General features: G+C 49.9%; 1 protein-coding gene across 1 annotated transcript in view; it reads left to right on the top strand.

The window, feature by feature from the left end:
- Nucleotides 1–11,816, top strand: part of DHX30 (DExH-box helicase 30) — a 36,739-nt gene extending 24,923 nt beyond the window's left edge. The window contains 11 exon segments of the mRNA XM_087916495.1: nt 49–127; nt 1,987–2,091; nt 3,013–3,188; nt 4,217–4,423; nt 6,209–6,290; nt 6,379–6,572; nt 6,904–7,063; nt 8,103–8,260; nt 9,485–9,588; nt 9,690–9,829; nt 11,500–11,816. Coding sequence (XP_087772621.1) covers nt 49–127; nt 1,987–2,091; nt 3,013–3,188; nt 4,217–4,423; nt 6,209–6,290; nt 6,379–6,572; nt 6,904–7,063; nt 8,103–8,260; nt 9,485–9,588; nt 9,690–9,829; nt 11,500–11,735 — 1,641 coding nt within the window. The 3' untranslated portion in view covers nt 11,736–11,816.
- The last annotated feature ends 1,797 nt before the right edge of the window (nt 11,817–13,613 follow it).

Raw genomic sequence — 13,613 nt, 5'->3', positions numbered from 1 at the left:
TCTTTCTTTTTCACTCCCCCGCACTCATACCCCCACCCCCACCCCCAGCAATCGGACGACGAATGCATCGTGGACCTGGAGCTGATCGCTGACCTCGTCCTTCAGATCGATGCCCACGGCGAACCAGGTGCGTTCATTCTCTCCGTTCCCCCATTGCTCTACCCATGATGGGGTTGCTGGAGAAGGGGGAGCCTGGTTTTTTTCAAATATACTACTACTACTAATAGTAATAATAATATAATGGCAGCTACTTGTATCAACCATCAGTACCAGTCAACAATATTTGTGATACATTTTTAAATGTTCAGTAGACTGAATTTCATGTTTAATGAATAAAAGTTTAAAATACTAATAATGATGATAATGATTATAATAATTATAAAATATGTTGATATTTTATATAATATACCCTGTTTCCCCAACAATACAGCCTCCCCCAATAGGAAGTCCCAGCATGTTTTATAGGCATGAAATGAAATTAAGCCCCTCCCCCCAAATTAAGGCCTATATTAAAACATGGGGAATGGGGGGGGGCTTTCCGTTAGGAAGTACTTTTGTTGCACACCCGGATATGGTGCTGCCTGCGTTGACCCCGATACAAAGTGCCCCACCAACGCCGAGGTCAACATCCAAGCTATCGCTGTGCCCGCCCGCCCAAGATGCGGGGAATTAAGTCACCCCTGAAAAGACGGCCTAGCCGTTTTGCTGGGGCTCAAAAAAAAAAAGACCCAGCCTTATTATATGAGAAACATGGTGTGTGTGTGTGTGTGTAATATATATATATATATATATGTGTGTATATATATATATATATATATATATATATATATATATATATATATATATATATCGCACGCATCGCACACACACACACACAGAGTATATATGTGTAAAATTTAAAAGAAGTATAAAATACGGGTAGGAACCTGTAATAAGATTGATAACATTTGTGATATATTTTTAAATGTTCAGTTGACTGAATTTCATGTTTAATGAACAAAAGTTTATAAACCTAACGATGATGATGATGATAATGATAATTATAAAATATTTTTATATTTTACATATATATAATATATAAAAATATGAATATAAAAAATGTAAAATTTTAAAGGAGTATTATAAAATATGGGTAGCAACCTGTATCAACCATCAGCTCCAGTCAGTGTTATTGGTGGTACATTTTTAAATGTTCAGTTGATCGAGTTTCATGTTTAGTTGTTAATAATAATAATAATAATAATAGCAGCAGCAGCAGCAATAAAGGAGATTATTTGTAGATTGGGGTTGTGAGGAGAGACCTTCGCCGCTCTCCAAGCTCAGCTATTGTCTTGCAGACGTTTCATGGCCTAACTAGATATCATCAGGGCCAGAAGAGTATGGGGTTTGTATAGAAGAGGAGGTAGAGAAATGGAGGAAAATGAGGAGGAGGAAGGACTCTGGTGCTCTCTGAGCTGGGTGGCTTCTTTGCAGATGTCTCATGACCTAACTAGGGAACATCATCAGGGCGAAAGGAAGTGGGGATTATATAGAAGAGGTGGAGGAGGAGGAGGAGGAGGAGGACAATGAGTGTGGATTTTTTGGTGCCCTCTGATCTTGGTGGTTTCCTTGCAGACTTCTTTTTCTGGTGGAAAGGAGTTCCACTGGTTAATTCTTCTCACAGTTAAGAAATCTATTTAGTTCTAGGACAGGGGTCGGCAACCTTAAATGCTCAAAGAGCCTAATTGGAACCTCCCCCATTCAATTCTGGAGCCAACCAGACTCTACGGCGGTTCCCCCACCATAGAGTCTCCTCCTAGCACGGCGTCCTTTTTTTTGTACCTCTTCTAACCGAACGCCCTATCAATTGTGGAGCCGACCAGCAACAGGGAGCCGCAGCAGAGGGAGGAAAGAGCCACATGCGGCTCTAGAGCTGCGGGTTGCCTACCCCTGCCCTAATCCTCCTTTTTTCATGAAACTGGACGTACCGTATCCTCTCCTTTGCAGGTGGCATCCTCTGCTTCCTTCCGGGCTGGCAGGAGATTAAAGGGGTCCAGCAACGTCTTTTGGAGATCCTGGGGTCCCACAACAGCCGCTACCTTATCTTACCAGGTGAGAGAAAGAGGCCCGCCCTGCCCTTCCGTTGCTCCCCCGGGGTGGGCACAGCTATATCTTGAGTGTGCTACTACCACAGGTGGGATTCAAATTTTTTAACAACTGGTTCTGTGGGCGTAGCCAAGTGGCCATGGCTTCTTCTTTTTTTGCAGCAAACCAACCCCCCCCCCCATTTTTTTTTTGCCTCGGGGAAGCCTCCTGGGGGGGCATTTTGCTCCGCCTCCCCCCCCGTGCTCCATTTTTTTTGTTTCCTAGGCCTCAGGGAAGCCGCCTGGGCGAAGCAGGAAGACAGCGAGGGGGATCCTGGCACAGCTGGTCGTCGGGAGGGGGGGGGGAAAGCAACACCTTAAGGACTGACTGGGCGGGGGAGAACGCAGTCGGCGGCGTTGGGCACATGTTGGGCATGTGTGATGAGGACTGACTGGGCTGGGGAGGGGAGGGGCCAGACAGTGACGTGATTTGCTGGTTCTCCGAACTCTGCAGAATCGTAACAACCGGTTTTATGGAACCGGTTCGAACCGATCGAATTCCACCCCTAACTCTCACTATAAAAGAGACAGTTTGTCAAACGAGAACCGGTGATGGGTGGTCGCAAGGCAGGGGGAGGATTTGACCGTTTTGGACCAGTTCGGCCAAACCCATTGTTCCGAAACATCACCTGGCAACAAACCGGTTCAGTGCAACGTGATAGACCTGCTTGCCCGCCCCTGCGCTATACCTACCAAGATAGACTCCGTTGATTAGCGCGTCGAGTGCTGCGTGCACAGGCACGTGCAAATTGCACGCAGAGCCCACACGTGCGTGCCAATCGTGTGATCACCTAACCAGTTGTTAAACCCGGAGAATCCCACCCCTGGATGGCTGTAATCACCTTCTTCCTCCCCCTACCCTTCCGGACCCTCTCTTTTTTTTTTTTAGTTCATTCCAATATCCCAATGATGGACCAGCAGAGCATCTTCCCCCGGCCTCCCCCTGGCGTGCGAAAAATCGTCCTGGCCACCAACATTGCCGAGACCTCCATCACCATCAACGACATTGTGCACGTGGTGGACAGCGGGACCCACAAGGAGGAGCGCTACGATCTGAAGACCAAGGTTGGCTTTGTGGACCAGGTTGGGGGTCTTCAAAGGGGGGACAGGCTATCCTTACCCCTTCTCCGGGATTAAATCAGTGGGCGCTGGGAGACACGCTCACCTTGAGTTGGTCACGTCCACCCTGCCCCCCAGCAGAGGTCAAACACCACCCTGATGCGGCCCTCAATGGAACAAAACCTTATGCTGTGCCGCCTGGACAGCTGAAAAGCGCAGCGTGTGGGTGCGCAGCCTTTGAAAAGCCTCTTTTTTCCTGCTTTTTCAACCTCAATTGTGACGCGCAAAGCAGCTGAGGTTGAAAAACCAGATGATAAAGGTCAGGTAAGAGCCCGGGCAGGCGGGTGGGCCAAAACAGCAACAGACACAGAATCGGTTCGGTTTCTGCTGCTCTTCAGAGCTACTGTCTCTATAGAACCGGGCAGAACCGGTAGCACCCCTGGAGTTAGGTTTAGGCTTATATATTAGGCTTAAGGTTAGGCTTAGAGCTAGGTTAGGGTTAGGGGTTAGAGTTAGGGCTACTTAAGGTTACACTTAGTGTTAAGGTTAGGTTTGAGGCTAGGGTTAGGGTAATACATTAGGTTTAAGGGTTAGGGTTAAGGTTAAGGTTAGGGGTAGCCTAGGCTCAGTGTTAGGTTATACATTAGAGTTAGGGTTTGGTTTAAAGTTAGGGTTAGAATTATGCATAAGGGATACCGTTAGGCTTACGGTTAGAGTTAGTTACGTATTAGGGCTTGTTTTAGGGTTAGGGTTAAGTTACACATTAGTGTTAGCTTTAAAGTTAGGGTTAGAGCTGGGTTAGGGTCAGACTTATGCATTAGGACCAGGGCTAGGTTTATTACTAGGGTTAGGATTAGGGTTCCTTTTTTTTAAAAAAAAAAAACAACTTTGGAGCACCCACAGCTTCTTGTGGCAAGAAGTTCCACTGGTTAATTGCCCTTGCCGTCTGGAAATTTCTCCTTCACTCCCCGCTTGTTTTCTCCCTTTCTCTCCCTCCCTCTCTCTCTTTCCCTCCGTCTTCCCCACTTTTCCAGGTTTCGTGCTTGGAGACCGTCTGGGTATCGAAGTCGAACGTCATCCAGCGCCGAGGACGAGCCGGGCGCTGCCAATCGGGCTTCGCCTACCACCTCTTCCCACGCAGCCGCCTGGACCGCATGCCCACCTACCAAGTGCCAGAAATCCTGCGCACGCCGCTGGAGAATCTGGTGGTCCAAACCAAGATCCACCAGCCGGAGAAAACGGTGATACTCAGGGCCAATCCTTGTCTGTTTCGTTGTCCCCCATTCGCCCCCCTCCCCCCGATCGTTCTCCAGTGGTGGGATTCGACCAGTTCGCAACAGTTTGGGCGAACCGGTAGTGGCGCTGAGCAGTTGGCTCTGCCTTTTCCTATCCTAGATTTTCCCAGTTTTGTAGCTTAGACGATTCGTGCGGCACAGCAGATTGACGCGCCTTCGCTGTTTTGGAATGCAGCGTGTATGCCTGCGTGAAGTGCGCGCTCCCCGGTCCAGTTGTTAAACCGGTTGCATCCCACCACTGTCGTCGTCGCAAACAAACCAAGGTCTTTGAACGTGGGAAGTGTGCGGGAAGAGGGTTCCCGGGGGAGGGGGGGGTTTCTGATGTTTTAGACTCGCTTAAGGGCTAGAAGGTTGAGCCCCTTGCCCAAACAAGAGAGAGACCCTTGCAGAATCACAGGGTTGGAAGGGACCGCGGAGGTCATCGAGTCCAACCCCCTGCTCAAGCCAGGAGACCCTTAGAAAATTACAGAATAACATAGAGGGGAGTTTGGAGGTCATCTAGCCCGACCCCCTGTTCACGCAGCAAACCCTTAGGGAATGATAGAATCACACAGTTAGAGGGGGGACCTCAGAGGTCATCTAGTCTGATCCCCCTGCTCAAGCTGGAGAAACTTCAAGAATAACCGTTGGAAGGGACCTTGGAGGTTTACTTGTCAGTAAACCTTTACAGAATGACAAAATCAAGAGTTGGAGGGCGCCTCAGAGGTCATCTAGTCCAGCCCTCTGTTCAAGCAGGAGACCACTGCAGAATAGCAGAGTTGGGAGGGGCCTGGGAAGTCCTCTGGTCCAACCCCTGCTCAGGCAGGAGATCCTGAATGATATCTCTCTCTCCCTCTCCTTCTCTCTCTCTCTCTCTCTCTCTCTCTCTATATATATATATATATATATATATAAATATTTATGTACGTATGTATATATGTATGATGATGTATGTATATGTATGATGTATGTATATCATTCCATCTTCCGTTGGAGAGTATGTTGTCTGGGTACAAACATCTTATACAATCAATCAAAATTATAACATCATTACATATTAATTATTATTAAATACCATTCACGCATCATCACAAAATCTCCAGAACCGTAAAGCCTACAAACTTGAAATTTGGCCCATTGGTTCCTCTTGGCTTCTAGGGGCTCACTAAGAAAGGATTTTTCGAAATGCCCATCACAGCATTAGTATTTTCTATATTATTATTATTAACACGCTCTGATGCTAAGGAGTTCTGCTCCGCCTCCCCACCTGGAAAGAAATCTCTTCCCAATGCAAAACACAAGCAGGGGAGTTTCACTTTCAGTTTCACAGCAGCCCCAAGCAGCTTTAGTCCAGAACAGTTGAGCTAAGCCACACCCAGGCTCCTTGCTGTCTCCTTGCTCACACAGCAAATACGGTTTCAGTTTCCAAACAGCCCTCAATTCTCTCACACACTGACAGGATGCTAGCCAGATGAATACTAATGGGTGCTGGTAGGCAGAGGCAGAATTTTCCCCCTGTCCTTATTTACCTCCCCCCAAAACTAAGCCCAACCACATCGTTTCGTAGCGAAGCATGGGTAGTATATGAATAGCTAAGTGTGCATTTTCCTTAAGGATATTCTTCAGGTAGATCCCTAATAGAAATATTTCTGGTTTGAAATCAAGATGTTGTTTTATCATTTTTTTTCCAACCACGTCTGTATTTTGGTCGTCTCCATTCTGTTGAATTGCGTTTGCTTTTTTCCCTTGCAGGCCGTTGAGTTTCTCTCCAAAGCCCTGGACAGCCCTGACATCAAAGCCGTAGATGAGGCTGTCATCCTCCTGCAGGAAATTGGTGAGTTTCTGGCGAAGAACGGCCCGGCTCTAGCGATTCTCGTTTTCCCCCACTCTCACTCTGCTCAACGCCCAATTTCCCTTCCCAGGAGTGCTGGATTCCCGAGAGGCTCTGACCACGCTGGGCAAGCGCCTGGCCCAGATCTCCACTGATCCCCGGCTGGCCAAGGCCATCGTGCTGGCTTCCATCTACCGCTGCATCGAGCCCCTCCTGCTCATCGTCTCCTGCCTGACCCGCGACCCTTTCAGTAGCAGCCTGCAGAACCGAACAGAGGTGGACAAGGTGAAGGAGCCCACGCGGGGAGAGGGGAGGAGGAGGGGAGCTTTCTCCTAGAGTGAGGGGTGGGACTAGAGGACCTCATGGGGCCCTCCCCACTCTGGGTTTCTCCTGTTCGGGCAGGAGGTTGGACTACATGACCTCCAAGGCCCCTTCCAACTCTGTGATTCTGTCAGGGTCTCCTGCTAGAGCAGGGGGCTGGATTAGAGGACCTCTGGGGTCCCTTCCAACTATTGTTCTATGATTCTCCTGCTTGAGCAGGGAGTTGGACTAGATGACCCCGAAGGTCCCTTCCGGCTCCATGATTCTCTCCTATTTTGTAACGGTTGCCCCTTAGGCCAAGGCTGTGCTGAGCCGAGAGAGTGGCAGCGATCACCTGGCCTTCGTGCGGGCCGTGGCGGGCTGGGAGGACATCCTGCGGCGCCGAGACAGCCGCGCTCGCGACGACTACCTGCAGGATTATTCGCTCTACGCCCCCAGTTTGCGCTTCATCAATGGTGAGTGGCTCACGCTCCCAAGCAACGCAACCGCCCTCCACCCGGCGTTCTCTTTTTCCCATTGTAGCGCTCACCGCAGCCCTTCGATTAGGGGTGGTGAGCAGAAGGCCTGTGGTTAGAATCCGGCTTGCAGGGTTTAGGCTCTGGTCTACCCAAAGTGAAGAGGTAACATCGGGCCAGCGGTTTGGTGAGTGGCATCCGGCTGTCCACGCCCACTCTGTCAGCCACACCCACCCAATGTGCCATGCTGGCCCGGTCCCCCCAAGGTCAATAATAGACCTGGTGCAGCCCTCAGTGAAATTTAGTTTGACACCCCTGCCTTAGATTTATATACTTCAGAGTCCTTTCCAAGACGTTTAGATAGCCGGTACATGTTGCATGCGCGCACGCACACACACACACACACACACACACACACGTACACACCCAACTATCTGGGTCCTTGTTTTGCGCCCATGGAAGGATGCAAGGCTTGAGTCCACCTTAAAACAGTCAGGATCAAACTCCTGACAGTGAGCAGAGTGCATGCTAAGCACTACGATACCACGGCTCACCTTCCAGGGCAAGGATGGACGTGTATGTGTGTGTGTGTGTGTGTGTGTGTGAATGGAAGGGAGGGAATGAATGAGGGGGAGAAGAAGGAAGGTAAAAAGGGAAGGGAGGAGATGGAGAGGAAGAAAGGAAAGGAGGAGGGCGAGGGGTGGATGGATGAAGGAAGAAGATGGATGGGGCAAGGAAGGAGATGAAGAGGGGAGGAAGGAAGGAGATGGATGGAAGGAAGGAGATTGGGAGCTGGGAAGAAAGGAAAGGAGGGAGGGAGGGAGGAGATGGTTGGCAGAAGAAATGAATTCATTCAAACAGTCGTAAGTCGAGAACGCCCCCACGCTTGGCCACCACGGTCGATTTACCATCTGCTCGCCAGGGCATTCTGGGAGTTGGAGAAGTCCACCGGCCTTTCTAAGGTTGACCCCGTTTGGACTCCTGTGCTGGATGGGCAGGTCTTTAACTCCTCCGTGGTTTTCTCCCTGCCCGCCCGCAGGCCTCGTGAAGCAGTTTTCCGAGAACCTCTACGAAGCTTACCTGGTGCCGACCCCATCGGATTGCCTTCTGCCGTCGTCCGTCTGCAACCAGTACAGCGAGGAAGAGGAACTGGTGAAAGGAGTCCTGATGGCCGGGCTGTACCCCAACCTCATCCAGGTAAGAGAGACATAAGAGGGAGGGAGGGAGGGAGGGGAGAGAGAGACCTGTCTGAGAGAAAGATCTATCTGAGAGAGGGTACGGGGGATTTTCTTGCAGACATTTCAGGACCCAACTAGGGAACAGCATTAGTGGTAGAAAGAAGGAGGAGGAGTGGGGAGGAGGACTGCGGGGTGTTTAGTGCTTTCTGAGCTTGGTTGCTTTCTTCCAGACATTTCATGATCCAAGTAGTGACATCGTCAATGCTAGAAGTGGGAGACGGAGGAGAAGAGGGAAGGCGGAGGACTGTTGGGGTCCTTGGTGTTCTCTCATCTTGGGGGTTTTCTGGCAGACATTTTATGACCCAGCCAGGGAACATCATCCGTGCTTACGGGAGTGGGGTTTTCTCTTTGTGTATTTGCAGTTGCTTGCCTTCGCAGTGTCGATGGAGGCTTAGCTTTTTCCTTGGCAGTTCCTTGACCAGAGGATCGTTTTCTGCTTGATTGCTTGACTGGTGTTAATTCCTGCTTCTCTGGGTTTCTCTTGGTGGTGCTCCCTGAGCTTGGTTGTTTGTAGACGTCTCGTGACCCAACCAGGAGAGATCATCAGTGCTGGAAGGATTTGGGGGCTAGTGGGTGTTTGGTCTCTACTGATGTACAGTTGCCTTCCCTGGCACTGTTAAGTGGGAAATCGGGTACTGTTGTCTGCTTGTTTGTTTGTCTGGTGTCAATCCCTGCATCTCTGGGTTTCTCTTCCTGTGGGGTCCTTGTTGCTCTCTCAGCTGGTGGTTTTCTTGTAGTCATTTTGTGACCCAATGGGGTGATACCCTTAGTGCTAGAAGGGAGGGGGTTTACGGAGTTTCCTAGGAAGAGGAAGACAAAGATGAGGATTTGGGAGTCCTTGGTGTATTCTGAGCTTGGTGGTTTTCTTGCAGATGTTTCATGACCTAACTAGGTTACATCATCAGTACTAGAATGATATTGGGGGGGGGATTCTTATTTTTATCTCCTAGTGGCTTGCCCCATGAGTGGGCTCTTGTCTGTGGACGGTCCCTGTTGCTCTGTCACCTCTAAAGTCCACCCCAGTGGCTTTGGTTAATGGGAGCCTTCGTTCTCGCCAAATCTTGAGAAACAAGTCTTCCTCTTTTCCCTTGAGGTCCCTGCAGAGAACAGCCTTCAGTGTCCTATCTGAGGGGTCTTTCCGATGACTTGGAAGAACCCCTAAGAAATATCCCTTTTATTCCAGGTCCGGCAAGGGAAGGTGACCAGACAGGGCAAGTTCAAACCGAATAGCTACACGTACCGGACCAAGGCAGGGACCGTCCTCTTGCACAAATCAACCATCAATAGGTAGGCAAGTCGGTCCCTCCTGGGATGCCAAATGGTCCCTCCTGGGATGCCAATTGGTTGGCCGGATGCCCACAAGACACTCCTCTTCTTATCCCCCGCAGGGAGTCCTCCAAGCTGTACAGCCGTTGGCTGACCTACTTCATGGCAGTCAAATCCAATGGAGGTGTCTTTGTGCGAGACTCCTCTCAAGTGCATCCACTCGCCGTGCTGCTGATGACCGATACGGACGTCTATGTGAGGGGTGAGGAATCGGACTCTTGGCTCAGTTCCCTCGCTGTTGTCTAGACCGGAAGGGGCCTGTCTCACATACACACATACACACACATACACACGCACGCACTCCGATAGCAGAGTCTCTCCCCCACCCCCCTCAGTTGGGTTGTCCAGCCCACCCCAAAGAATGTTTTCATCCCTCCCTCTGGCTGAGCTTCCTGTGTCTTTCCCACTTACAGGTAGTCGTCGACTTACAAGTTCGTTTAGTGACCGAAGTTACAACGGTGCCAGAAAAATTGACTTATTTCACACTTACAGCCATTACTGCATCGCCATGATTGGTCAAAATTTGGATGCTTGGCAACGGACTCATATTTACGACGGTCGCAGCATTCCAGGGTCATTGTGACAAGCAGAGTCAACAGGGAAGCCCGATTCATTTAACAACCATGTGATCAAACTGAAGTGCAGGGATTGGCTTAATAACTGTGGCCATATAATGGAGCAAAATTCACTGAATATTCACTGACTTGTTTAGCGACAGAAATGTTGGGTTCCCTTGTGGTTGTAAGTCAAGGACTACCGTAAGTTTCCATAGATTTGGTTATGACTTTGCGGAGGTTCACCAACTGCACCTGTGTGTCAGAAACAGCTTTTCTTAAGCGACTTTTGGCCCAATTTTAGGACTTTTCTCGCCACAGTTGTTAAGTGAATCGCTGCAGTTGTTACATTAGTCACACAGTTGTTAAGTAAATCTGGCTTTCCCATTGACCATTGTTTCCCATTCTGAGGTCTTCTGAACCCAAAGTGAATTTTGTCCCATTTTTATGACTTTCCTTGCCACGGTGGTTAAGGGAATCACAGCAAATTTTCAGTTAGTCACAGCATCCGCAAGTGAATCCAGCTTCCCCGTTGATGATGCTGGTCAAAAGGCTGCCAAAAGGGATCACGCGACTCCAGGGACATTGCAACTGTCATAAATATGAGTGCGTTGCCAGATGTCAGAATTTGGATCACGTCCCCACAAAGATGTTGCAACGGTCATAAGTGTCCGAATCAGCCATCAGTCACTTCTTCAGTGTCGTCACTTGCAACGGTCAGTAGTTGAATTGTTGTAAGTCGAGGACTACCCTGTTTCCCCGAAAATACGACCTACCTTGAAAGTAAGTCCTAGCTTGATTTTTACACCTGTGCCCAATATAAGCCCTACCCCCCAAAATAAGCCCTAATTAAGATCCTGCCCACGTCAGGGTGCATGGGTGAAAGTTAAGCTGGAGTGGGGGTGGGGGAGGTGGAACTGCCCCTACTACTTATCTTTGGACAGGTGTAGCCAGGCCTCGCATGTCATGACACCTGCCTTGCCAGCCCATTTCTTCTGCCGCCGGCAAGGATGGCCAGGCTTTCCTGAAGGCCTCTGCAGCTGATAACAAAGCTCCAGATCAACCCAAAACTCTGTTATCAGCTACAGAGGCCTTCAGGAAAGCCTTTCCGGCTGCAGAAGAAGGATTTCCGGCAGGAGGCTGGGGTGCTACGCGCAATTGAGGTTAGTCAGTGGATGACATCCCCTGAAAATAAGACCTGGTGCATTTTTTGGTAGCAAAAAAATAACACAGGGTCTTATTTTCGGGGAAACGGTATATGAAGAATTTTCGTCCTTAAAGTACCATCTCTTTATCTGTCTTTCTTCTTTTCCCCCAGATGACGGCTGGCGCGCCACTATCTCCCTGGTGGACAGCGACCTGCTGGTCTTGGAAGGCGACTCGTACACCATACGGCTTCTCCGTGACTTCCGGGTGGCCCTCTCCCGGATGGTGGAAACCTGCCTCTGCTACGAGATGGCAGCCATTCCTGGTGACCTCCACCACCAACACAGCCAGCTCCTGGATATTCTGGTGGATCTCCTAAAAGGCCCTTCCGCCAACTTTGGTGCCTAGGATCTGAACCAGAGGACTTGTAATTTGTACAAAGATGTTGAGATATGTTTATTTAAATAAAATTCTATTTATCCCTTGTGACACTTCTCGCTTCCCAGAGCTGGCTCAACTGTGGTTGGCATCACCCCACCACTGTGGGTGAGGCAGCACCTATTTCTTCCAACGAGCCATCGGAGAAGAATACCAGTCGCATGTCTGAAGACAGTGTGGGCGTGCCCTGGCCATACCGGGTTCACATGCAAGGATGGATTTTGTCCACTCCATTGAGAATGGGGGCAGCTGGCGGTCTGGTCCACTCCAGGAGCTCAAGATGACTACGCGAGATGAGCTGATTCAAGAACAATGGATAGGGTTAGGCAGTGTTTGGAAGACTTTGTGCTCCCTGAATTGCTGCTTGTCCAGGCGAGGAGACCCCGCGCTCTTGCCCGTATTGTCCAAGCAGGAAAACTCAGAGGCATTCCCGTGTACGGAGTCCTAACTAGGTTTCTGGAACTGGTAATGTTTCCTGTTGAGTAGGATCAGTTCGATGGACTAACGGCCCCTGTCCCCCAAAATAGGGATGAGTCTACCTGGTGTTCTCGCTAGCCCATTTACCTATCCACTTGCATGCGAGTTCTCAGCTTCCATTTGGCAAGCCTGCCAGGAGTCTCAAGACCCAGGGTGAATGCCCACCTGTATCTTGCCGTACGGGAATAGCATCTGTGCTCTGTGTTGTAGATGCATGACATCAGAAACATGGCTGTGGGTTGAAGGAGTACCTCAATGGCTTCTTGGGAGGGTCCCCTTAATGAGGGAAGGGGGGCTTCTCTGGTGAAAACTGATATGGTGGTGTCTACAGGAGCAAATGGGACAGCTAGTCTCGTTCCAGACGAGAGAACGAGGCTGTTTCTGACACCTGACGAGAGGTCAAATTTAACCTCATCGGCCTACCGCAGGGGTGTCAAATTCAGTTTCATTGAGGGCTGCATCAGGGTTGTGTTTGATTTTGGGGGGGATTTGACTAGGAAACGTGGCCACCTCCACATCACAGACTCTTTTCAGCTGCGACGGCCTCTTGCAGCTCTTTGCCAGCAAAAAGGAGCAGACGGTTGCAGGAGTCCACCGTGGCCCAAAATTGAGCCCAGACTGGCTGGGCAGAGCCTTTCCGAACTTAGTTTGCTGACGAAGGACTTCAGGAGGCCCTCATGGCTAGTTCGCAGACAAGGACGGCATTGTGGGGCAGTTCGCTGTTTCCAGGGTAGCTCCGTAGGCCGGATCTAAGCACCCCGTGGCCTCGTTCTCTTGTCCGGAATGAACCTAACGGCTCCATTCGCTCCTGTAGATACCACCATCCCAGCTTTTAACACCTAACCACGATTTCCATGCGAGTTGGAAACGGCGTTGCCCACGCCAGGCGGGGAGCAGGGGGAAGTGTGAGCTGCAGGCCGTGTTGTGACCCATCCGCCCCTCCTCAAACAGGGCGCCCACCAAATTTTGGACGGGAATCGGCAACCTGTTCGAGAGCGCGCAAGTTGGCCACTTCCACCAGGGCTTCCTTAAGTGTCCCAAGAGCTGCTGGCAATGTCCTCGAAACGTACTTGTGACTCTCGGTGCGCAGATAGGCCAGTGGTTGTTACTTTCTCCTGCAACCTTTTTACAACTTAGATGAAAGCTAATAAATGGGGATAAAATCACTACTTTACGGCTCTTGTGTTGGGTGTGTTTGTGTTGTGTGGTTTTTTTTTTTCCCCCCACCCAACAAACAAGAAATCGCATCCTCTCCCCCCCCCCCAAAAAAAAAGAGTTGGGGTGGAGAAAAATGCAAAGTGTGAGGTTTTAGGAGTTTTCCTGAGAAACAGCTTGCAGAGGTCGTCCTCATTTTAAACTATTACGATTTAT

This window comes from Pseudonaja textilis, chromosome Z, assembly GCF_049901715.1.
Source record: "Pseudonaja textilis isolate UNSWEBS1 chromosome Z, rPseTex1.2, whole genome shotgun sequence".
NCBI lineage: Eukaryota > Metazoa > Chordata > Lepidosauria > Squamata > Elapidae > Pseudonaja > Pseudonaja textilis.
The sequence above is the reverse complement of the archived record's forward strand: the minus strand, read 5'-3'. Positions and strand labels throughout refer to the sequence as shown.